The sequence below is a fragment of the Ranitomeya variabilis genome, chromosome 4, assembly GCF_051348905.1.
Source record: "Ranitomeya variabilis isolate aRanVar5 chromosome 4, aRanVar5.hap1, whole genome shotgun sequence".
NCBI classification, from domain to species: domain Eukaryota; kingdom Metazoa; phylum Chordata; class Amphibia; order Anura; family Dendrobatidae; genus Ranitomeya; species Ranitomeya variabilis.
Genome location: NC_135235.1, coordinates 102,450,961 through 102,475,376, shown reverse-complemented (window position 1 = coordinate 102,475,376; position 24,416 = coordinate 102,450,961). Strand labels below are relative to the sequence as shown.

The 24,416-nt window shown below is 41.8% G+C and overlaps 1 protein-coding gene across 5 annotated transcripts in view; it reads left to right on the top strand.

Moving 5' to 3' along the window:
• The window catches only part of HERC4 (HECT and RLD domain containing E3 ubiquitin protein ligase 4), a 158,131-nt gene that overhangs the window by 48,462 nt on the left and 85,253 nt on the right, over positions 1–24,416 (top strand). For all 5 annotated transcript variants that reach the window (XR_013214511.1, XR_013214510.1, XR_013214512.1 and 2 more), the window contains exons 8-12: positions 690–850; positions 964–1,040; positions 17,397–17,521; positions 17,937–17,996; positions 22,158–22,269. Coding sequence is in view for 2 of the 5 variants with exons in the window: in XM_077258985.1 (XP_077115100.1) it covers positions 690–850; positions 964–1,040; positions 17,397–17,521; positions 17,937–17,996; positions 22,158–22,269 (535 nt within the window). In the remaining 3 variants the exon portion in view is untranslated. The remainder of the gene's footprint in view (positions 1–689; positions 851–963; positions 1,041–17,396; positions 17,522–17,936; positions 17,997–22,157; positions 22,270–24,416) is intronic.

Below are 24,416 nucleotides of genomic sequence, written 5' to 3'. Positions count from 1 at the left end.
TTGTCCTTCCTGATTGAACTATTTTTAGGGAGAGTTTTGGGTTTTGTGCATTATCACATTCTTTGTCACTTGTCAGCCTGCAGTTTTTTATCCTGCTTAAACTTTATTTGTCTCTGATACTATATATTTTGTGCATATATTGTATTTGCCTATTCGGGCATATTGCATCCTGTTGAGTCTTTTTTAGATTTATATGTGAGATCACCCTGTCCGGCACTTAATGACCTCTGCTGTTCAGTGTAGTTTACCATAATATACTTCCGGTACATTTAGTGGAGGTAGGTGCTTTCCTTGGGGGGCATCTACAAGGCCCCCTATGGTTGTTAACCTTATGGTTTTTTAATTGTCTGGTTGTTTGCCTTTTGTTATGTTTCAATAAATTTATGGTGATCCTTCCTATTACAACCTACTTTTTTTCGCTTTTTGGTAACATACATGTATCTAGCGTGTGGTCAGTGATCCGATATCTAATTATTAGTAGTGCCCTCAGGTCCCCCCATTTTTCCCTCTTTTTAGAGGCAGGTGCTGGCTGTATAACACACAGAATGCGTCCTAATCCTTAGTCGCTCTATACTCTCTCTCACGCCCCATGACATAGTATGTCATGGGGCGTGAAAGAGTTAAATGCTAATGCTGCTCTAAATGCTGGCAGAATGTTTCTTTTTTTTAATGTTTTCACATACATCTAGGCAGCACACTCTGGCCTTCGTCCCATCATCTGGTCGCATCTACTCTTTTGGACTTGGTGGCAATGGACAACTAGGAACTGGTTCAACGTGTAACCGAAAAAGTCCTTTTACTGTGAAAGGAAACTGGATATCCCACAGTGATTACTCCCAGCATACTGACAGTAAGTGGCTGTTTTTTGTTTTTTTGTGTGTGTTACATTTTGTTTTTAACCCTTTTGTGTTTCAGCTTGGTAATCATTCATGTATTGTTTACCGTCAACTTATTTCATTGTAGGAATAGAGGGCTACTACTGTGTGAAAAAAATTTTCTCTGGTGGAGACCAAAGCTTTGCACATTACTTTCATGTACAGGTAAACCAAGGCACCTTTTGATATGTTATTACTTGCTATACCCTCTTGAAACACTGTTTTTTTTTTTGTTTGTTTTTTCTTGTTTTTTCCTCCTTGCTTTTTCTAAGAGCCATAACACAAATTCTGCTGTCTATTTTTGCATTGTGTTTTTACAACATCTTTGTTGTAAAAATGACCTGCAGGTCGGTGCAATTACGGTGATGCCAAGTTTCCCTAATTCTTTTTTACTTTTCTGTTTTACTTACTTTGGCGTTCACTGCGTGGGATAAATATTTTGACATATTTATTCTTTGAGACAATTAAGCACATTTTCTATTAGTCTCCTTAAGTGATTGCAGGCTGAAGTCCCATAATTGCCCATATGATGTACTGCAGTACTGTGATAACCCATCGGCACCTCGATCATTTCCTGGGGTTAGTGGTTCAGGGCGATCGGCTTCGGATGCACTCCTTCACCATTCCTTGTCCGTTTAAATGTCCCGATTGACAACCACATCTATGAGGTTAACCCCTTCATGACCGTGGGATTTTTCGTTTTTCCGTTTTCGTTTTTCACTCCCCTCCTTCCCAGAGCCATAACTTTTTTATTTTTCCGTCAATTTGGCCATGTGAGGGCTTATTTTTTGCGGGACGAGTTGTACTTTTGAATGACACCATTGGTTTTACCATGGCGTGTACTAGAAAATGGGAAAAAAATTCCAAGTGCGGTGAAATTGCAAAAAAAAGTGCAATCCCACACTTGTTTTTTGTTTGTTTTTTTTGCTAGGTTCACTGAATGATAAAACTGACCTGCCATTATGATTCTCCAGGTCAGTACGAGTTCATAGACACCAAACATGTCTAGGTTATTTTTCACCTAAGTGGTGAAAAAAAATTCCAAACTTAAAAAAAAAAAATAAATAAAATTGCGCCTTTTTCCGATACCCGTAGCGTCTCCATTTTTCGTGATCTGGGGTCGGGTGAGAGCTTATTTTTTGCGTGCCGAGCTGGCGTTTTTAATAATAGCATTTCGGTGCAGATACGTTCTTTTGATCGCCCGTTATTGCATTTTAATGCAATGTCGCGGCGACCAAAAAAACGTAATTCTGGCGTTTCGATTTTTTTTCTCGTTACGCCGTTTTGCGATCAGGTTAATGCTTTTTTTTTATTGATCGGGCGATTCTGAACGCGGCGATACCAAATATGTGTAGATTTGATATTTTTTTTATTGATTTATTTTGATTGGGGCGAAAGGGGGGTGATTTAAACTTTTATATTTTTTTTATTTTTTTCACATTTTTTTTTACTTTTTTTTTTTTTTAACTTTTGCCATGCTTCTATAGCCTCCATGGGAGGCTAGAAGCAGGCACAGCCCGATCGGCTCTGCTACATAACAGCGATCATCAGATCGCTGCTATATAGCAGAATTGCAGGTGTGCTGTGAGCGCCGACCACAGGGTGGCGCTCACAGCCACTGGCGATCAGTAACCATAGAGGTCTCAAGGACCTCTATGGCTACAATATACAAGCATCGCCGACCCCCGATCATGTGACGGGGGTCGGCGATGCGCTCATTTCCGGCCGCCCGGCCGGATGCGGTAGTTAAATGCCGCTGTCTGCGTTTGACAGCGGCATTTAACTAGTTAATAGCGGCGGGTGATCGCGATTTCACCCGCTGCTATTTCGCGCACATGTCAGCTGTAAAAAACAGCTGACATGTCGCGACTTTGATGTGCGCTCACCGCCGGAGCGCACATCAAAGCAGGGGACCCGACATCGGACGGTATAGTACGTCCGATGTTGGGAAGGGGGATTCCTGCTGTACAGAGTGGGCTCTGCCCCTGAGCCCTATTCACACAGTAAGGCTACGGTCACACTAGCAGTATTTAGTCAGTATTTTACATCCGTATTTGTAAGCCAAAACCAAAAGTGGAACAAGCAGAGGAAAAGTATAATAGAAACATATGCTCCACTTCTGCATTTATCACCCACTCCTGGTTTTGGCTTCCAAATACTGATGAAAAATACTCACCAAATACTGCTAGCGTGACCGTAGTCTTAAGTGTACATCTCTGCCATAAATGCATGGTGGATGTCATCAAGGGGTTAAATACCCAATTATTAATTCCCTTTTTTTTTTCTTCAAAAAAGTCTTTAATGTGAAGAAGAAAATAAATAGCGACAGCACATACCACTCAGAGGATATGTGCACCCTATAATTGATTTGCAAGGCATATTTATTTATTGCTGTGTACCACTTACCGACATAGTTACTTAATATGCCAACTCCCTGACTTTGAGTCGCAAATTTCAAACTTTCAGTCTTCATATCCTTAAACCAGTTAGTCAAACTGTACAAAATAATTGATGAGTAACATTTCCCACATGTGTGCAGTACTTTTCATCTGCATCAGTTTTCATACGTCATTTTATTTTGTCAGGACGTTAGAAGGGTGAAAAGTTTAGCAGCAATTTCTAATTTTTGAATGAAATTTACAAAACGTGTTTCTTTGGGGACCTATTCCGATTAAAATGAACTTTGCGTGGGGCCTATATATTGGAAACGCCCCAAAAGTGATACCATTTTAAAAACTGCACCCTTCAAATACTTTTAAAACTTCTGTGAGGAAATGTTTAACCCTTCGGATGCTTTACATGTATTAATGCGAACTCAAATTAAAAAAAATGACATTTTTACTTCAAAATGTTTTAAATTTGTAATTTTTACAATGGATAGTAGGGAAAAACAGACCTCATAATTTGTTATGCAATTTCTTATGAACACGTAGATAACCCACTTGTGCTCAACGACTGCTGTTTAGGCACATATAAGGGCTCAGAAAGGAAAGTGCGCTATTTGATTTTTGGAGCGTAAATTTGTCTGGAAACCCAACAAAAGTGACCCCATTTTGTAAACTAGATGCTTCAAGTAATTCATCTAGGGGTGTTCTGAGCATTTTTTTTATAACCTTTATATGTGAAACCAAAAAAAATTAGGGTAGGTGCACACGGTCAGGAATTGGCAGCGCTTTGCACGCATCACATGTCCGCTGCATCCAAAGCGCTGCCGGCTATTGAATGCAGGTTATTCCGCATGTGTTCATTGAACCGTGCAGAATCACCGCACCCAATACATTGTACGGGTGAAATTTATCTAGTGGAGGCTCGTGTGATAAATTGACATTCTGCGGTCTGGAAAGACGAGCCACATGTCAGTCTCTGCTGGTGAGCCACGGGCGTCTCTGGATGCATAGTGGGCATGGGATTTCTAGAAATCCCATCCACTATGCTGTAACATCTGAACGCTGCTGGTTGGACGATGTGGATGTACGCAGCGTCCAACCCGCAGCGTTTACTGACCATGGGAACGTACCCTGACATTTTTTTTTCCCCACTAAAATTCTGTTTCAGCACCACATGTTTAATTTACACAAGTGGTATTAGAAGAAAATGGATCCCATAGTTATGCAATCTTTACTGAACGTGGCAGTACCCCATGTGTGGTTGTAACTATTGTTTGTGCAGGCGGCAGTGATTGGATGGATGGGAAGGAGCTCTACATTCATTTGAATAGATTGTGGGGGGCCATTAGCTGAGCCCCTGAGGTGCCAGATCAGCAGGAAACTCTCACAAGTGATCCCATATTGGAATTATCACTTCTTAAGGCTTTAACACGGGAGTGTGCTGAGTATTTTAAACCAACAGGTGCATCAAAAAATGTAATATTATTAGGACTTGTAAATATAACATTTTAGTGGTAAAAATATAATTTTTGTACTTGCTGCAAATTTGTCAGGTACACAAGGGTTAATATGTAAAACTGGACCCCACAACTTATTGTGCCCCATATATCATCAGAAAACACTGTTGGGTCACAAGTCCAAGATGAGAAGGAAGGAGCGCTATTTGGCTTGGAGCACAGATTTTGCTAGAATAGTTTGCGGGCGACATTTGAGGAGCCCTTAAGGTGCCAGAACAGCAGAAAAACAACGAAAGTGACCCCATTATAGAAATTGCACCTAAATGAGTTCATCTGTGGCTGCAGTGACTATTTACACGGAAACGCCCGTGTAAGCGCTCAGCTGAGAGTGCAGGATAAATATTAGCCAAGGCTTGTTCTAATTTGAGAGGTGAAATGAACATATAGACAGCAGTGCAAGAATAGTCACTTTTATTTTTATGCGGTTCACCGTGCGCTATAAGTGATGAAATGGATTTATTCTTTGGGTCAGTGCGATTATGGAGATACCAGATTTACATACCGAATGTATTTTTTTTTTTTTGTGTGTGTTTTGCTGCTGTCACAAATTAAAATGTTGATTACAGCGCTTTTTTATTTTGTCTTTACCAAACTGTCAGCTGTTTTTTTTTGTTTTGTTTTGTTTTTCCATTACGTCCCTCAGGACAGCACCATGGAGGACGTCCTTCCTTGACCTATAGCGGGACAGGATCATAGAGAGGTTTAAAAGGACCCTCCCACCTCCACCCTCCAGTGTTTTTCCTGTCCCTACAGGGACGGTTGTATGAGAGGTTGCTCCTAGAGCGAAGATATCCTGTGGATTCTCTTCCCCCTGTCAAGTGGTCCGTGGCCGATACCTCACTGGGTAGAGGTCCCTCAGCTATCAGTGCGTTACCAGATGGACTCAGAGTTCGGGGATCTCAGCCTTCCTTTTTCCCGGTCAGACGGACCATGGCCGACTCCTCTTTGAGAGGTTCCTCAGCCATCAGCCTGTGTAATGGGCTTAGGGGGATCGTGCGGCAAGTCCAATCCTTCCCCCTATCAAGTAGCCCAGGGTGGAAACTCCCCGGCGGGGAGTCCCTCAGCCCCAGAGACCAGTCGAGCGGACGGGCTCCTGGGTAGAGCCGCTTCCTCCCAGTGGGGGGCTCTCGGCTCGGACGCTGACCGGCAAAACACCGCTACTTCTGAAAGTCGTGTGGTGGAGAAGGCTGTTGCGCTCCCAGTGACGTCAGAGAGGAGCGACGGCACACAGAATCGGCGTGCGTTCCACAATGGAACACGGAAGGGGGCACAGGCAGTAATGCAGCATTTCTGAATGGACGCCGCTTCCTTCCACGGTAGGCTTTCGGCGTTACCAGCTCCCCCTGTCTTCTAGCAGGTATGGAGCCAGCACAGGTGAGTGCATGGTTTAATGTTGCATCGATGGCCGGGGCCTCTGGGCTGACTCTAGTCTCAGGCCTTTGTGCCAAAGCTGTACCTGGAACCCATTTGCAGCTAGGCCTTGGACCTCTAGGCTATGGTGGGGCCATATGTCCAGGCTACATCTCATGACTGGACTTTAGTTGTTGCAGGTCTTGTCTGCACAGAGCCTTTTGATCGAGCTTCAGAGAGTCTCTGGAAGCATGCTTTCCATTTTCTGGTTCAATAAGCAAGTGTTTCACTTTTTTTTGCAATTTAACTACTCCATCCACAGGAGGACACAAGGTGTTAATTCAGCACATTGTCTCCATGAAGACTGCCCTCCAGCTGCGGCTCATTAATTAGCTCCTTCGGGTGGAGTCAGTCTGACAAATGAGACGTATTGTTCAGAGTGGAGATTTATCTGGAACTCTGATAGATTGCTCTTTTGCTTAAAAGTGTAAGTCTGGTCTCTTGTTTGGCACCTTCAGGCATGGCCTAGTCATACTGCCTTTATGCATCATATTGAATGCCTCTGTGCATAATACTGCATAATAGTGCCTCTATGCATCACATTGAGTGCCTCCGTGCATAATACTGCCTCTATGCATCATATTGAGTGCCTCCGTGCATAATACTGCATAATAGTGCCTCTATGCATCATATTGAGTGCCTCCGTGCATAATACTGCATAATAGTGCCTCTATGCATCATATTGAGTGCCTCCGTGCATAATACTGCATAATAGTGCCTCTATGCATCATATTGAGTGCCTCTGTGCATAATACTGCATAATAGTGCCTCTATGCATCATATTGAGTGCCTCTGTGCATGATACTGCATCATAGCTCATCCATGCATCATATTGAGTGCCTCTGTGGCATCATACTGTTTCATAGTTACTTCGTGTATCATATTGCATCATATTGCTTCATAGTTCCTATATGCATCATGGTGCTTCATTGTTCCTATATGCATCATAGCGCTTCATAGTAACTTCATGCATCATATTGCATCATATTACTTCATGGTACCTATATGCATCAAGGTGCTACATGTGTTGTGAAATTGGATTTTGGGCTCCCCCGGTGGCCACTGGTGGAATTGAACTGGTGTGCATCATCCCCTCTGTTCACCTGTTTCCATCAGGATGTGGGAGTCGCTATTTAACCTTGCTCCTCTGTCACTTCCAGGCCGGTCAACATTGTAATCAGAAGCCTTTCTGTGCATGTTCCTGCTGCTAGACAACTCCCAGCTAAGTTGGACTTTAGTCCTCGTTTGTTTTTGCATTTTGTTCCAGTTCACTGCTGTAGTTTCGTTTCTGTGTCTGGAAAGCTCTTGTGATCTGAAATTGCCACTCTGATGTTATGAGTTAATACTAGAGTCTTAAAGTAATTTCAGGATGGTATTTTGATAGGGTTTTCAGCTGACCATGAAAGTGCCCTTTCTGTCTTCCTGCTATCTAGTAAGCGGACCTCAATTTTGCTAAACCTATTTTCATACTACGTTTGTCATTTCATCTAAAATCACCGCCAATATATGTGGGGGCCTCTGTCTGCCTATCGGGGGAACTTCTCTAGAGGTGAGCCAGGACTATATTTTCCTCTGCCAGGATTAGTTAGTCCTCCGGCCGGCGCTGGGCGTCTAGGGATAAAAAAAAATCTTCAGCAGACTTCTCATTTGGCGGTCTAGGGATAAAAAACGTAGGCAACGCTACCCGGCTACTGTTAGTTGTGCGGCAGGTTTAGTTCATGGTCAGTTTAGTTTCCATCCTTCCAAGAGCTAGTACTTATGTTTGCTGGGCTATGTTCTCTTGCCATTGAGAACCATAACAGTTTGACCGGCCAAAAAAGGGTTAAATTAATTGACAGAGAAAGGAGAGAAAAGAGAAGTCTGCTGAAGATTTTTTTTTTTTTTTTTTCCCCTTCCCTTCAGTTCTGAGTGTGCTTGTAATTGAATCTCTTGCAAGTCTGCCTATATTGCAGCCTTCCTCTCTCTCTCTCCTTCTAATCCTGGAATGGCTCTGTGTTCACCTGTTTAAAATGGATATTCAGAGTTTAGCTGCAGGTTTGAATAATCTCACCACGAAAGTTCAAAATTTACAAGATTTTGTTGTTCATGTTCCTATATCTGAACCTAGAATTCCTTTGCCTGAATTTTTCTCGGGGAATAGATCTTGCTTTCAAAATTTCAAAAATAATTGCAAGTTGTTTTTGTCCCTGAAATCTCGCTCTGCTGGAGATCCTGCTCAGCAGGTCAGGATTGTGATTTCCTTGCTCCGGGGCGACCCTCAGGATTGGGCTTTTGCATTGGCTCCAGGGGATCCTGCGTTGCTCAATGTGGATGCGTTTTTTCTGGCCTTGGGGTTGCTTTATGAGGAACCTCAGTTAGAGCTTCAGGCGGAAAAGGCCTTGATGTCCCTATCTCAGGGGCAAGACGAAGCTGAAATATACTGCCAGAAATTCCGTAAATGGGCTGTGCTTACTCAGTGGAATGAGTGCGCCCTGGCGGCGAATTTCAGAGAGGGTCTCTCTGATGCCATTAAGGATGTTATGGTGGGGTTCCCTGTGCCTGCGGGTCTGAATGAGTCCATGACAATGGCTATCCAGATCGATAGGCGTCTGCGGGAGCGCAAACCTGTGCACCATTTGGCGGTGTCTACTGAGAAGACGCCAGAGAATATGCAATGTGATAGAATTCTGTCCAGAAGTGAACGGCAGAATTTAAGACGAAAAAATGGGTTGTGCTTCTATTGCGGTGATTCAACTCATGTTATATCAGCATGCTCTAAGCGTACTAAGAAGCTTGATAAGTCTGTTTCAATTGGCACTTTCAGTTCCCCCGATAGGCAGACAGAGGCCCCCACATATATTGGCGGTGATTTTAGATGAAATGACAAACGTAGTATGAAAATAGGTTTAGCAAAATTGAGGTCCGCTTACTAGATAGCAGGAAGACAGAAAGGGTACTTTCATGGTCAGCTGAAAACCCTATCAATACACCATCCTGAAATTACTTTAAGACTCTAGTATTAACTCATAACATCAGAGTGGCAATTTCAGATCACAAGAGCTTTCCAGACACAGAAACGAAACTACAGCAGTGAACTGGAACAAAATGCAAAAACAAACGAGGACTAAAGTCCAACTTAGCTGGGAGTTGTCTAGCAGCAGGAACATGCACAGAAAGGCTTCTGATTACAATGTTGACCGGCCTGGAAGTGACAGAGGAGCAAGGTTAAATAGCGACTCCCACATCCTGATGGAAACAGGTGAACAGAGGGGATGATGCACACCAGTTCAATTCCACCAGTGGCCACCGGGGGAGCCCAAAATCCAATTTCACAACATACATGGTTCCTATATGCATCAAGGTGCTTCATTGTTCCTATATGCATCATAGCTCTTCATAGTCACTTGGTGTATCCTATTGCATCATATTGCTTCATGGTTCCTATATGCATAGTGGTGCTTCATTGTTCCTATATGCATCATAGTGCTTCATAGTGCACTTCTGCATCATATTGCATCATATTGCTTCATGGCTCCTATGTGCATCATAGCGCTTCATAGTGACTCTGTGCGTCATATTGCATCACTGTTCCTATATGCATCATAGCACTCGTATTGCCTTTGTGCATCATATTGCTTCAGGTTTCCTATGTGCATCATAGCGCTTCATATTGCCTTGTGCATTATATTACAGCATATTGCTTCATGATTCCTATATGCATCAGCGCTTCATATTGCCTTTGTGCATTATATTACAGCATATTGCATCATGATTCCTATACGCATCAGCGCTTCATATTGCCTTTGAGCATTATATTATAGCATATTGCTTCATGATTCCTATACACATCAGCGCTTCATATTGCCTTTGTGCATTATATTACAGCATATTGCTTCATGGTCCCTATATGCATCATAGCGCTTCATAGTGACTTTGCGCATTATATTACAGCATATTGCTTCATAGTCCCTATATTCATCATTTTGCTTCATTGTTCCTATATGCACCGTAACGTTTCATAGTTACTTCATGCATCATATTGCATCATACTGCTTCATTATTTACATCATATTGTTTCATTGTTCCTATATGCATCATAGTGCTTCAAACTGCCTTTGTGCACCATATTTCTTCATAGTTGCTATATGCATCATAGCGCTTCATAGTAACTTTGTACATCATATTGCATTATATTGCTTCATAGTTCCTATATGCTTCATAGTTCCTATATGCATCATTTTGCATTATAAGGTTTCGGTGCCCTTTGCAGGGCAGTGGGTTTCAGTGTGTCGGGCTTGGTGCCTTTTTCGCCTCTGGCTGTGAGCCACTGAATCAGACCTTCTGTCTGGTGCCTTGTTGTGTGGTCGCACATTGTATCATCGGCCTACCACTTCACATTTTTGTCTTGGGCCTCAACTCTGGATATGGAGTCCTTGTGTTTTGGACCCAGATCCAGCTTCTGTTACTTCATTCTTTACAACAGGGCTTAGTCAAGCACACACATATGCTTGAATTGGCTCAGTAAAATCTGCATTTCTTCTATTCGGAACAGGTCTCTCAGGTAGGTTCTACCTTGAGTGCTAAAAGCAAGTCTTTTTCATAATTAGCTTTAAAAGATGACATACGTTATTTTGGTACATTCTATAATCCTATAGAAGGACATACTACTGTCCCGGGAGCGGAAAATCCCACAAGTTGAAAGGAAGGATTCCTTCCTCCTTGGAATGCTTTGCCCTAGGATATTGGGACCATCTACAATTTGCATAGTTTTGGGCGCTCCCTTAAGACACATTTGTTCAGAGCGGTCTATCGGGTTCCCTAATCAGTCATTTTATGTTGTGCGTGTAGCCCATTCACTATCTCCATCTATCCCCCACCCCCTGAAATAGTTGGGCCATCATTATAAATAAAATATTGTTGATACACACCTGTATTTTGTATCTTCCCTGCCTCATTGTAGAGTGTAAGCTTTCAAGAGCAGGGTCGTCTTATTTTGCTTTAATTATTATATGGTTGTTACTTATGACTGTTGTGTTTGAGACTGTCAAACTGTAAAGCGCTGCGGAATATGTTGACGCTATATAAATAAAGTTTATTATTGTTGTTATTATTATTAATCCTTCCCAAACTCCACATTCGGCAATCAGACAGATTCTTGTCCCATAAGTCTGTGGCGGTTTGTTTACCAGGGACATCAGCACTGCCTTCTGTACCTTGTGGTGAAGCAGCAGCACTGTGTCGTGTGGCAGAGGATCCCTTACTCGCTGCTCTTACAGCAGTCGCGGCTCCTAAGATAAATGAAACTGGATCCAGGGCTCTTACTGTTAAGACCCCATAGTTTCACTGCCTCACAGTAGATAATCTCCCTCTGTTATGAGGAAGAAACCTACTTTTTCTCTAGCCATGGAATATGGTTACTCCCACAATGGCAGTCTGGGTGTATAAAGATCCCTGAGAAGATTGCCTCTTGGGATATGTATGTGCGTATATGCATATATGGACAAATAAGTTGACATACTTATAATGTCTGGACTAATGACTCGTATAAATGCTGTTCCGAATAATTTCAAGTGTCGGAAGATTTTTACTTGCACCACCACCACCTTCATCGATTCAGAGTCCAGACTCCCTGCGTCTAACATCAGTAAAACAGGAGTGATGATCCACGTTTCAATTTCAGAGCTTCTAATGAGAAGCCAGACGTTGGTAATGGCAGGAGATATTACCTGCCGGAGGGTGTATTCCTTAGTTTCAATAATATATAATCCTTACTTGGGGTTAGACATCTAAGGTTTTGGAATAGACGTGATCTCCTGGATGAGTAATGTGCGTACACCCAATGCTGTGCCATTATCCACGTACTAACTGTTATTGGTTTGATCTTTCCGCAGTCCAGAGCCTCTGTCCTGCAGGTCTCCTTGTAGTACGGTAAGCTGGTCTGTAACCAAGGTTTAACCTGAGCCCAGAAGGACCGATGAAGGAATAGTCCTGTTATAAGCACATGCAGCTTATTATTGGTCGGTACAGTCCTCATTGGGCAGTGGCTGTGACTTTCACCATATTTTGCTGGGCAATAAGGTTCTCTAACCCTATTCTGGGGCTGCGATGTCTATAAGTATCTATCACAATAAATAACTTGTTGTGGTTCATTATTGATATTGGAGTACAATGGGTGTATCTCACTCTCTGCTCCTTATGCTTATTTCATTCACCACATTCATACTGAAATTGGGCATTATAGATGTATACCAGGCACTCACTACGGTGATTTTCTTTGCGAATCTCTTTAGATATATATGGTTTTTCTGATCTTTCAGATCCTTTATATATTTAGTCTGGTTTTGCCTGGGACTTTGATTCCTGGGCTTCTGTACCCACCCTGGGAGAGTTACTTTGGTATTCTCCATGGTGCTGTCCTGAGGGACGTAATGGAAAAAGGGAAATTAGACTTACTGGTAATTCCATTTCCAGGTAGTCCCTCAGGACAGCACCTGTAGTTCCCTCCCTTATGTTTCTGTTTTTTAGGATTGTTCGGGATTTATCTACCGGCAGATCGTTTATCCTTTGGGTCACCATGGCTCGAAATTAAGATGAAGCAGTTTAATGGTTATTACAGACATGTTTGTAAGGGCATGTTTAGACCATTTATTTCCATCCTCGGTGGTACTTTGAAACAACACTGGAGGGTGGAGGTGGGAGGGTCCTTTTAAACCTCTCTATGATCCTGTCCCGCTATAGGTCAAGGAAGGACCTCCTCCATGGTGCTGTCCTGAGGGACTACCTGGAAATGGAATTACCAGTAAGTCTAATTTCCCTTTTTTTGCGAACAGAGCTGTATTAGGGCTTATTTTTGCAGGACAAAATGCTAATTTTTTGGTACCATTTTGGGGTACATTATTTACTGCTTTTTATTCAGATTTTTCAGACACATAATGAATAAAAACCAGCAATTCAGTAATTTTTTTTTTTTTTGTGTGTGCCGTTCACTGTGCTCTATCTCTCTTAATGAGAGATAACATAACATTTCTTTAACCCATTCCCAACTGGGTGACTTTCAGTTTATGTGCTTTTTGTTTCCTCTCCTTCCAAGGGCTATAACTTCCTTTTTTTTTTTTTTTTTCTCTCCCATTGATATTGCTATGTGAGGTCTTGTGTTTTGGCGGAACCTCTTGTACTCTTTAGTAACACCATTAATTTTATCATGTGATCGTACTGGGAGGCAGGAAAAAAATTCCAAGTGTGGTGAAATAGCAAAAATGTGTGCAGAACAAATGGGATATTCTTTGCTCAGTGGGATTACTACGTCATATCTTATTGGTCTATTACCGTATATACTCGAGTATAAGCCGACCCGAGTATAAGCCGACCCCCCCCTAATTTTGCCACAAAAAACTGGGAAAACTTATTGACTCGAGTATAAGCCTAGGGTGGAAAATGCAGCAGCTACCGGTGAATTTCAAAAATAAAAATAGATGCTCCATACCGCTCATTATGGCCCCATAGCTGTGCCATATAGTGCTCTGCACCGTTCATTACTGCCCCATAGCTGTACCATAGAAAGCTGTGCCATATAGTGCTCTGCACCGTTCATTACTGCCCCATAGCTGTACCATAGAAAGCTGTGCCATATAGTTCTCTGCACCCTTCATTATTGCCCCATAGCTGTACCATAGAAAGCTGTGCCATATAGTGCTCTGCACCGTTCATTATTGCCTCATAGCTATGCCATATAGTGCTCTGCACCGTTCATTATTGCCCCATAGCTGTACCATAGAAAGCTGTGCCATATAGTGCTCTGCACCGTTCATTATTGCCCCATAGCTGTACCATAGAAAGCTGTGCCATATAGTGCTCTGCACCATTCATTATTGCCCCATAGCTGTGCCATATAGTGCTCTGCACCGTTCATTATTGCCCCATAGCTGTGCCATATAGTGCTCTGCACCGTTCATTATTGCCCCATAGCTGTGCCATATAGTGCTGTGCACCGTTCATTATTGCCCCATAGATGTACCATAGAAAGCTGTGCCATTGCTGCTGCTGCAATAAAAAAACCCGACATACTCGCCTCTCTTGCTTGCAGCTCCTCAGCGTCCCGTCCCGGCGTCTCTCTGCACTGACTGATCAGGCAGAGGGCGGCGCGCACACTATATGCGTCATCGCGCCCTCTGACCTGCACAGTCAGTGCGGAGAGACGCCGGGAAGATGGAGCGGCACCCGGCGTGTGGAACGCGGACAGGTGAATATGTAATACTTACCTCCCGGCGTCCCGCTCCTTCCCCCGGACAGCTGGTCTTCGGTGCCGCAGCCTCTTCCTCTATCAGCGGTCACCGTTACCGCTCATTAGAGAAATGAATATGCGACTCCACCCCTATGGGAGTGAAGTCCATATTCATTTCTCTAATGAGCGGTCCCACGTGACCGCTGAACAGGGGAAGAGCTGCGGCACCTGGAGACCGTGGGACTGCAGGGACAGCGCCAGGAGCCCCGGAAGCAGGTAAGTATGCCTCAGCGCCCTCTCCCCCTCACCCGCTGACCCTGCCGCCGACCGTGACTCGAGTATAAGCCGAGAGGGGCACTTTCAGCCCAAAAATTTGGCCTAAAAATCTCGGCTTATACTCGAGTATATACGGTATGTCTCTTGAGTTCTAATTGCTGCAGTGTTCAGACACTTACCTCTGTGTGATACTTGATACCTATAGTTTGTGATCAGACATATTGACGGTGCTCTGTGAGTGTGTGGGTGGATGGATATATATATATATATATATATATATATATATATATATATATATATATATATATATATATATATATATATATATATATATATATATATATATATATATATATATATATTTTTGGTGTTCTGTCAATACCTTTTTCATAGGAGATTTCTTTGTGGTTATTTTCTATTTATCTCATCATGGACACACAATAACCCAAATCATGTATTTTTTTTTAACGTTTTTGATGTTCTTTATTTGGTGTCCCATGTAAGGCATTATTAGGTTTCATTAAGAAAAGTAAAAAATTGTATCTACTAATTTGTTAATTTAAGGTGTTATCTGACATTAAACATAGCAGCTTTCTGTTATGAGCTACTAAAGTAGATTTTAAACCAAAAAGCTGTATAAACTAAAAATCTCCATGGTTAACAAGTGGTCTGTGCGCATAGACTTGTTCTAAACATACTAAACCAAAAAACAATACGGCCAGCATATATACACTCACCGGCCACTTTATTAGGTACACCATGCTAGTAACGGGTTGGACCCCCTTTTGCCTTCAGAACTGCCTCAATTCTTCGTGGCATAGATTCAACAAGGTGCTGGAAGCATTCCTCAGAGATTTTGGTCCATATTGACATGATGGCATCACACAGTTGCCGCAGATTTGTCGGCTGCACATCCCAAAGATGCTCCATACAAGGCAGGATGGATCCATGCTTTCATGTTGTTTACGCCAAATTCTGACCCTACCATCCGAATGTCGCAGCAGAAATCGAGACTCATCAGACCAAGCAACGTTTTTCCAATCTTCTACTGTCCAATTTCGATGAGCTTGTACAAATTGTAGCCTCAGTTTCCTGTTCTTAGCTGAAAGGAGTGGTACCCGGTGTGGTCTTCTGCTGCTGTAGCCCATCTGCCTCAAAGTTCGACGCACTGTGCGTTCAGAGATGCTCTTAGGCCTACCTTGGTTGTAACGGGTGGCGATTTGAGTCACTGTTGCCTTTCTATCAGCTCGAACCAGTCTGCCCATTCTCCTCTGACCTCTGGCATCAACAAGGCATTTCCGCCCACAGAACTGCCGCTCACTGGATTTTTTTTCTTTTTCGGACCATTCTCTGTAAACCCTAGAGATGGTTGTGCGTGAAAATCCCAGTAGATCAGCAGTTTCTGAAATACTCAGACCAGCCCTTCTGGCACCAACAACCATGCCACGTTCAAAGGCACTCAAATCACCTTTCTTCCCCATACTGATGCTCGGTTTGAACTGCAGGAGATTGTCTTGACCATGTCTACATGCCTAAATGCACTGAGTTGCCGCCATGTGATTGCCTGATTAGAAATTAAGTGTTAACAAGAAGTTGGACAGGTGTACCTAATAAAGTGGCCAGTGAGTGTATATATATATATACAAATTGATCTCGTCTTTCTCTTTTAATAATAAGAACATAATATAACATTGGGAGAATTGTACAAAGGCAATACTTGTGTGTAAAGCCTACAAATAACTGGCCTGATACTCTATTACTAAACCGTAAAGAAAATCAACCCATTACTGGCGATGAGCGAACGTGCTCACGTGCTCCGATAACGTGTTGTCTTGTATCTTGTGCGTGCTCGTATATTGTTAGTCTGCAGCGACTCAACATATTATTTGAGAATACCCAAGATACATGGATAACGAGCACGTTTTTTCATCACTACCTATTGCATAATATGCTGAGTCATAATGGTGAAACAATCACAAATGTAAATTAGTATGCAGACTCATTCCTCTTATGATGATACATTTCTGATTGTTTTCCAATCATTGCTAGGCCAGTTATTTGTGCGTTTTACCTTCCAGTCTTCAGCAGTGTCTTATCGTAGTGGTCAGTAGTAGCTTATAATATAGTTTAGTCTTCTGTACTTTTATTATTTTCCTATTCAACCCCTTTGGTTTGTTTGTATAATTTTCCCAATTTTGTATTATGTTCCTATTATTCAGAAAGTAAAAATGAGATCAATTTGTGTGTGTGTGTGTGTACACACACACACACACACACACACACACACACACACACACACACACACACACACACACACACACACACACACACACACTATATATATATTTTTTTTTATTTTTTTTGGATTAGTATAATAGTCCTAAATCGGACAGGGCACACATTAGCTGTTTCTCTTATAAATTGTTTTGTAGTTCTTCTGATCATAGGCAAACCTCTCAGACATATTGTCCCACGAATAAGATTTAGTACAGATACACTGGCCCGAGTATCGTGCCCATGGCAGCACTCCAATATGAAGATAGTTATGGTACAGAGGATTTGTATGTAGCAACACCAAAAATATGCCCAGTCTATGCCATACAAGTCTATGAATAAAATGAAGCAAGTACTGAGTGACAGGCTGAACTAAGTATGACTAGCGTTGTTTCTGAGAAAACAGCTCATTTCTCACCTTCACTAAATATTAAACTGTGATATCTCTTATTTCTAGAACTGCCACCAACCCGATGACTTCAGAAACTGTAACCATTCCAGACACATATGGGCCATAAATGAGGAGCTCATTCAAAGATGGCTGAGTTACTCATCAGGACGGCTTCCACTAGATATAGTAAAGTAAGCAATGCTGAGCAAAAAAAAAACCAACTAATTACATTGCGTGATGAATGTGACCATTTTTGACATTTTTTTTTTTTGTTGTTGCAATATAAAATTCGCTTTCTCATTTACACACACAAATTGGAACTTTTGGTGTCATCATAGTAAAAATGCATCTTATGATTCAAACTGGCAAAATACTGATATGGATACATTTTGCAAGTCTGTGCCTATTTGCTTGTCTCTTGTTACTTCAGTTGTAATTGCTGAATAAATTACTTTTTTAATTGAATAATATTTTCAGAAATGTAAATAATAAAGCAAGCAATCCTGATAGAACGCAGTGAAAATGATTTTTTGTTTGTGGGTCACCTGTGCATTACCCATTAGCCCTGGACTGATCATTCTTCTTTATTTCTGCTTGCCTTAATAGTGAAATTGATAAAGTACTCTCGTCGGCTGCTTGTATAAATGGAAGTTTTCTCTCTACCAGGTGAGTATTGTGTATTGCTTCTCATCTGTATCCTGTATTGATTGATTTCTGATGGCTGGGGGCTACACAATGCAAATCTCTACAAAGTGGCTCGTATAGTAAAGGCCTACTTTACAACTACAAATATTCACCCCTTAAGTGGGTATTCTCATCTTGTATTTCATCGGTAGCCCACTCCTTAGAATCCTTAGATGCTTCCGTTATATACATATATATTTATATTTTTTAACCAAATTAACAGATTCTGACGATTAGACTGCAGCAATTTTCCATCATTATTTGGGAAACTAATTAGAGTGGAAAACCATTAGGCCTGCACTATTTATTACTTTAAAAAAAAAAAAAATAAAATCACTAGCAAAATACAGAAAGATTTGCAAAATGTAAATACGTAAAGGAGTAATGCTCAATTATCGATCCTCTGCTGCTTTTGTGCTGATGTTTCCTTGGTTTGCTGCCGGTCTCTGCTCATCCAGTTCCAGCTATGTTGTTTTCACAGTGACTTCAGTGGTGTCAACATGTCAATGCTAAAGCCAGAGATTGGCTGAAGCTGTCATGTGTCAACATTTCTTCACTGGATCCCGGTAATCAGAGATCATCGGGGAACCAGGGAAGTGATGGCACAGGAGCGGCAATGGATTACGAAGGTAAGTAGGACTACTTTTTGTTACTTTTTACTGTTTTAGCAGTTAGTTCATGGGGTTTTCCCACAAACAAAAGTTCATTTTAAGCAATAGATCTTCAAATAATAATAATTTTCACAATTGGATGTGTTTAAATAAAATGTTCCTGTGCTGAGATAATCTTATAAATGTGTCCCTGCTGTGTACTGTGTAATGGCTGTATCTGACCGTACAGAAACATGGTCTGGTCATACCACAGCTCCTGGGGAGGAAGAAAAAGAGTATACAGACATTACAGCATGGGATCACAGCTGATTCTCTCTGTGAGGTAAAACATTTCCCTGCCTGTTTTTTAACAATATTTTGCTTCAAAAAATAATCTGTAATCCCATGCTGTCCTGTCTGTATACTCTTTTACTTCCTCCCCAGGAGCTGTGATAAGATCAGACCATGTTCCTGTACAGTCAGACACGGCCATTACACAGTACACAGCAGCGCACATTTATAAGATTATCTCAGCACAGGAACATTTTACTTAAACACCAATTGTGGAAGTTATTATTTCAAGATCTATTGATTAAAATCAACTTCTGTTTGTGGGAAAACCCCTTTTAAAGGGGTTATTCAAGTTTTTGTTTTTTTCTGTTTTTTTTTTCCCCCATTGTCAAAGCACTTAACAGCACTCGTCTTTGTTGCCCTGGGCCAATTTGTGAACTCTGAGCCGTCATAGTCCTGCCTGCTATTTGCAGCTCCTTTTCTGCCGCTCTGCTCTGTCAATGGGTAATGCTGCCAAATATTAAAGAACTTGTCCACTATTTGGACAACCCCTTATTAAATGAAAAAAAAATTCCCCTTGTAAAATAAAAGCTACATATACTATTGTCTGGGACAGTCATCATTCCAGTGATGTTGGTGCTGTGTCTGCTGGCCCTCATGTGACTTTACTATCAGCGGCCACTGATGGGCTGCAGCGTTCACATTTCCCATGGATAAAACTGGTGACTTTGGACTGGGGAACTTTGAACATTGCAGCCCATCAGTAACCACTGATAGGCTGCAGCTGTCATGTGACATAACAATATGACCACTAGATTGGTACTGGTCCCAGAGGCCAGTGCTGATATGTTGTTTTTATTTTGCACTTGTAGAATTACCCAGGTTCACACATGTCTTTTTACATTAACTGTGTGTGGTTAAAAACTTTGTTTTCTACTGATATACAGTTGTGCTCAAAACTTTACATACCCCAGCAGAATTTTTGTTTTCTTGTCCTTTTTTCTGAGAATATGAATGATAACGCCAAAACTTTTTCTCCACTCATGGTTAGTGGTTGGGTGAAGCCATTTATTGTCAAACTACTGTGGTTTCTCTTTTTAAATCATAATGACAACCCAAAACATCCAAATGACCTGATCAAAAGTTCATACCCCATTTCTTAATACTGTGTATTGCCCCTTATAACATCAATGACCGCTTGAAGTCTTTTGTGGTAGTTGTGGATGAGGTTCTTATTTTCTTAGATGGTAAAGCTGCCCACTCTTCTTGGCAAAAAGCCTCCAGTTCCTGTAAATTCATGGGCTGTCTAGTATGAACTGCGTGCTTGAGATCTCCCCAGAGTGGCTCAATGATATTGAGGTCAGGAGACTGAGATGGCCACTCCAGAACCTTCACTTTGTTCGGCTGTAGCCAATGACAGGTCGACTTGGCCTTGTGTTGTCATTTTGGAACGTCCAAGTACAGCCAATGCGCAGCTGGGCTGATGATTGCAAATTTGCCTCCAGTATTTGCTGATAACATACTGCATTTCCTTCAACCTTGACCAAGTTTCCAGTGCCTTTGTAGGTCACACATCCCCAAAACGTCAGCAATCCATCTCCGTGCTTTACAGTAGGAATTGTGTTCCTTTCATCATAGGCCTTGTTGACCTCTCTCCAAATGTAACGTTTATTGTCATGGCCAAAAAGTTCAATTCTGGTCTCACCACTCCAAATTACCTTGTTCCAGACGTTTTGAAGCTTGTCTCTGTGCTGTTTTGTGTATTGTAGGCAAGATACTTTGTGACATTTGCTCAGTAATTGCTTTCTTTTGACGACTCGACCATGCAGCCCATTTTTCTTCAAGCTCCTCCTTATTGTGCATCTTGAAACAGCCACACCACTAGTTTTCAGAGAGTCTAGTATTTCAGCTGATGTTATTTGTGGGTTTTTTTTTTTTTTTCATTCCGAACAATTTTCCTGGCAGTTGTGGACAACATTTTTGTTGGTCTACCTGACCGTGATTTTGTTTTTACAGAGCCCCCGATTTTCCATTTGTTAATCACAGTTTCAACAATGCTGACTGGCATTATCAATTCCTTGGATATCTTTTTGTATTCCTTTCCTGTTTTATACAGTTCAACTACCTTTTCCATTAGATTCGTGGACAATGCTTTTGATTTTCCCCATGACTCACAATCCAGAAACGTCAGTGGCTGGATGAAAGATGCAAGAGTCTGTCTGGATCCTAGAAAATCACTCAGCTTTTATGCACACACTGATTACAAGCAAACAGGTCACAGGTAGTGATGATCATGTATACTCGTTACTCGAGATTTACCGAGCATGCACGGGTGACCTCTGAGTATTTGGATGTGCTTTGACATTTAGCTTGTCACTGTAGCTGCATGATTTGGGGCTGCTAGACAGCCTGAATACATGTTGGGATTTCCTAACAAACAGGCGATCCCCACATGTACTCAGGCTCGCTAGCAGTCGCAAATCATGCAGCTATGGCGACAGAAACTAAATCTCTAAGCACATACAAATACTCGGAGCTCACTCGAGCGTGCTCGGGAAATCTCAAGTAACGAGTATACTCGCTCATCACTAGTCACAGGTGAGGATGTTGCCTTTAGTAGCCATTTAAACCCATTTATGTCAACTTCTGTGCATGTTATCAGGCCAAAATCACCAGGGTATGTGAAATATTGATCAGGGTCATTTGGATGTTTTGGGTTGTCATTTAAAAAGAGAAAACACAATAGCTTGACAATAAATTGCTTCACCCAACCGCTAACCATGAGTGGAGATACCGTTTTGGTGGTATTTATTATTATTATTTATTTTTTATAGCACCATTTATTCCATGGCGCTTTACATGTGAGGAGGGGTATACATAATAAAAACAAGTACAGTAATCTTACACAATACAAGTCACGACTGGTACGGGAGGAGATAGGACCCTGCCCGCAAAAGCTCACAATCTACGTTATCATTCATATTCTCTGAAAAAAGGCCAAGAAAGAAAAAATTCTGCTGGGGTATGTAAACTTTTGAGCACAACTGTAAAGCTAAAATATCTGAGTTATGATTGTTCATCACCATGCATAGACGTAAAAAAAATTTGATAGTTCCCCATTGGGCTTATATCTCCGCAGTGGAAAGGAAAAATTAAAAAGTGAACACATTCAGCTCTGTATCCACTATTCCACGATGTGGCCAGCTTAACATGTTCAAACTTTAATAAGTTGATTTTTCTAATTGGTATTATGACTTTTTAGCAATAATGATCATTACCGAACAAGTGCCAAGTTCTCAGGGATAGATCTGAATGCTGCCAGACTCCTGTTTCACAAGTTATTGGATTCTGCACCACCACAAATTGTACAGCAGGTAAGTTTGTAGTTAAAGGGATTATTCATCCATGTCCCAGAATCCTCAAAAATTAAAAGCTTGATTCCCATGTTGCCCACTGGTCTCCATTCTTCCTCTTCCGACCAGATGGGAATTTGACCGCTGCAACTAATTGCTGGCTGTACCTGTGATCAACTTGTCACTCTGCACAAATGCAAAATAAAGTAACTCACTATTTTAAGGTATGTGCACACGTAGAAAGGAGCTCTGCGGAATTTTCCGCAGAGGATTTTAGAAATCCGCAGGTAAAAGGCACTGCGTTTTACCTGCGGATTTACCGCAGATTTTGTGCGGATTCCACCTGCTGTTTTACACCTGCGGATTCCTATTATGGAGCAGCTGTAAACCGCTGCGGAATCCGCACAAAAAATTGATATGCTGCGGAATGTAACCCGCAGCGTTTCTGCGCGTTTATTTCTTCAGCATGGGCACTGCGGATTGCGTTTTCCATAGGTTTACATTGTACTGTAAACGCATGGAAAGCTGTTGCGGACCAGATCCACTGCGGACCCGCAGGAATATCCGCAACGTGTGCACAGAGCCTTATTGTTTTGTTTTTTTCTTTTAAAACTTGTTTGAGTGATTACTCATCTAACCTGTTGCATGTCCGCACAGACTGACGTGACAGGTAGCTTCACTTCTTTCTTTGGGTGTCGATGTGTATGAATGGGCTAGCTGTCTGGCTCAGTTCTTGGCTTCGCAATACCCTTTCTCCATCACTACTAATGCAGAGAGGGCACATGACAAAGGAGAAGGCTGGCTTGGCTTATGATCTGAGCCCGACAGCTAGCCCCTTCATAGAGGTCATCAACACACAGGATGTTTCGACTGTGACTACGCTTCAGTTTACAGACTTTCCAGAATTTCTGGTCAATGTTTCAGCTGGTATAATCAGGCCATCCAGGAAACTGTAAGCTTTTATTACCTTAGTAAGTTGCTTTATTTTCCAATACATTTGAATTCAATAGATCACATATATATTTTTGCCATTGAACAACCCTTTTAGAATGGTTGGTTGTTTTAGAATGGTTGGTTGTTTTTAAATCGCATAAGTTTCTACTTCCCACGTTCTTTAAAAGTAATCTTTCAGTAGGATCAACCTTCCTATGCCTCTTGTATGGACATGAAGGTGATAGAGAAAGTTATATAGTCACGTAGGTTTAAAAAAGTCGTCAGTCCATCATGTTCAACCTTTCTCCATTATTTATATATCTTCTATCCTTCCTAAGCCGCCTAAATGGGCTTGTAGTTCATAGAAAGGTGAATAAAATGATACCTTCGTATCTGCGATACAATGTCTTATTTCAGAGACATGACCTCATGTGATTAAAAACAGACTAGATAAACCCTTGTAAGATCTATCTAGAGGTTAATTTTCTCTGTATGAATCATACGTTACAGGGCTGCCACTAGGAATTTCGGGGCCCCATGCTGGCAAAATATTCGGGGCCCCCTTGAGACTCCGCCCATGCTCCACCCCAGCCCCGCCTCCACCCCTTGAACTGTCCACAGTCAAAAGATTTTTAAAGCCGTCACCATGACCGGGTCGGGCCCTACCCTTCTCTAACCTATTAAACATTTGTTAAAGTATCCAATACAATTTAGGCATATTTTTATTTATTTCTCCTACGCCTCATTGGGGGACACAGGACCATGGGTGTTATGCTGCTGCCACTAGGAGGACACTAAGTAGACAGAAAGATTAACTCCTCCTCTGCAGTATACACCCCTTCACTGGATACAATTTCAACCAGTTCTTGCTTAGTGTCTTAGGAGGCACTTGGGTCTTTTTTCCCAGACCCCAACTTTATTTTAATTCTTGATTTTTTAATTTTATGTAAATTTTTAATTTTTTATTTAACGGAGTGAAGGGGGCGACGGGTCCTTTTTTTCATAGGGTCCGCTCTCCCCCGAACCATCAACAGGCGAGCACGGCGAGTATACCTCCCCGTCCCTCTCCTGCGACGTATGGCGCACAAAAAGTTTGCGCCAGGGTATCCAATACAATTTAGGTATATTTTTATTTATTTTTCAATTTTTAAAATGACCAATACCACATACAGGGGACAAATACCGCTACACCATGACCAGACCACATATTACCACCATATGATCACCAATAATAC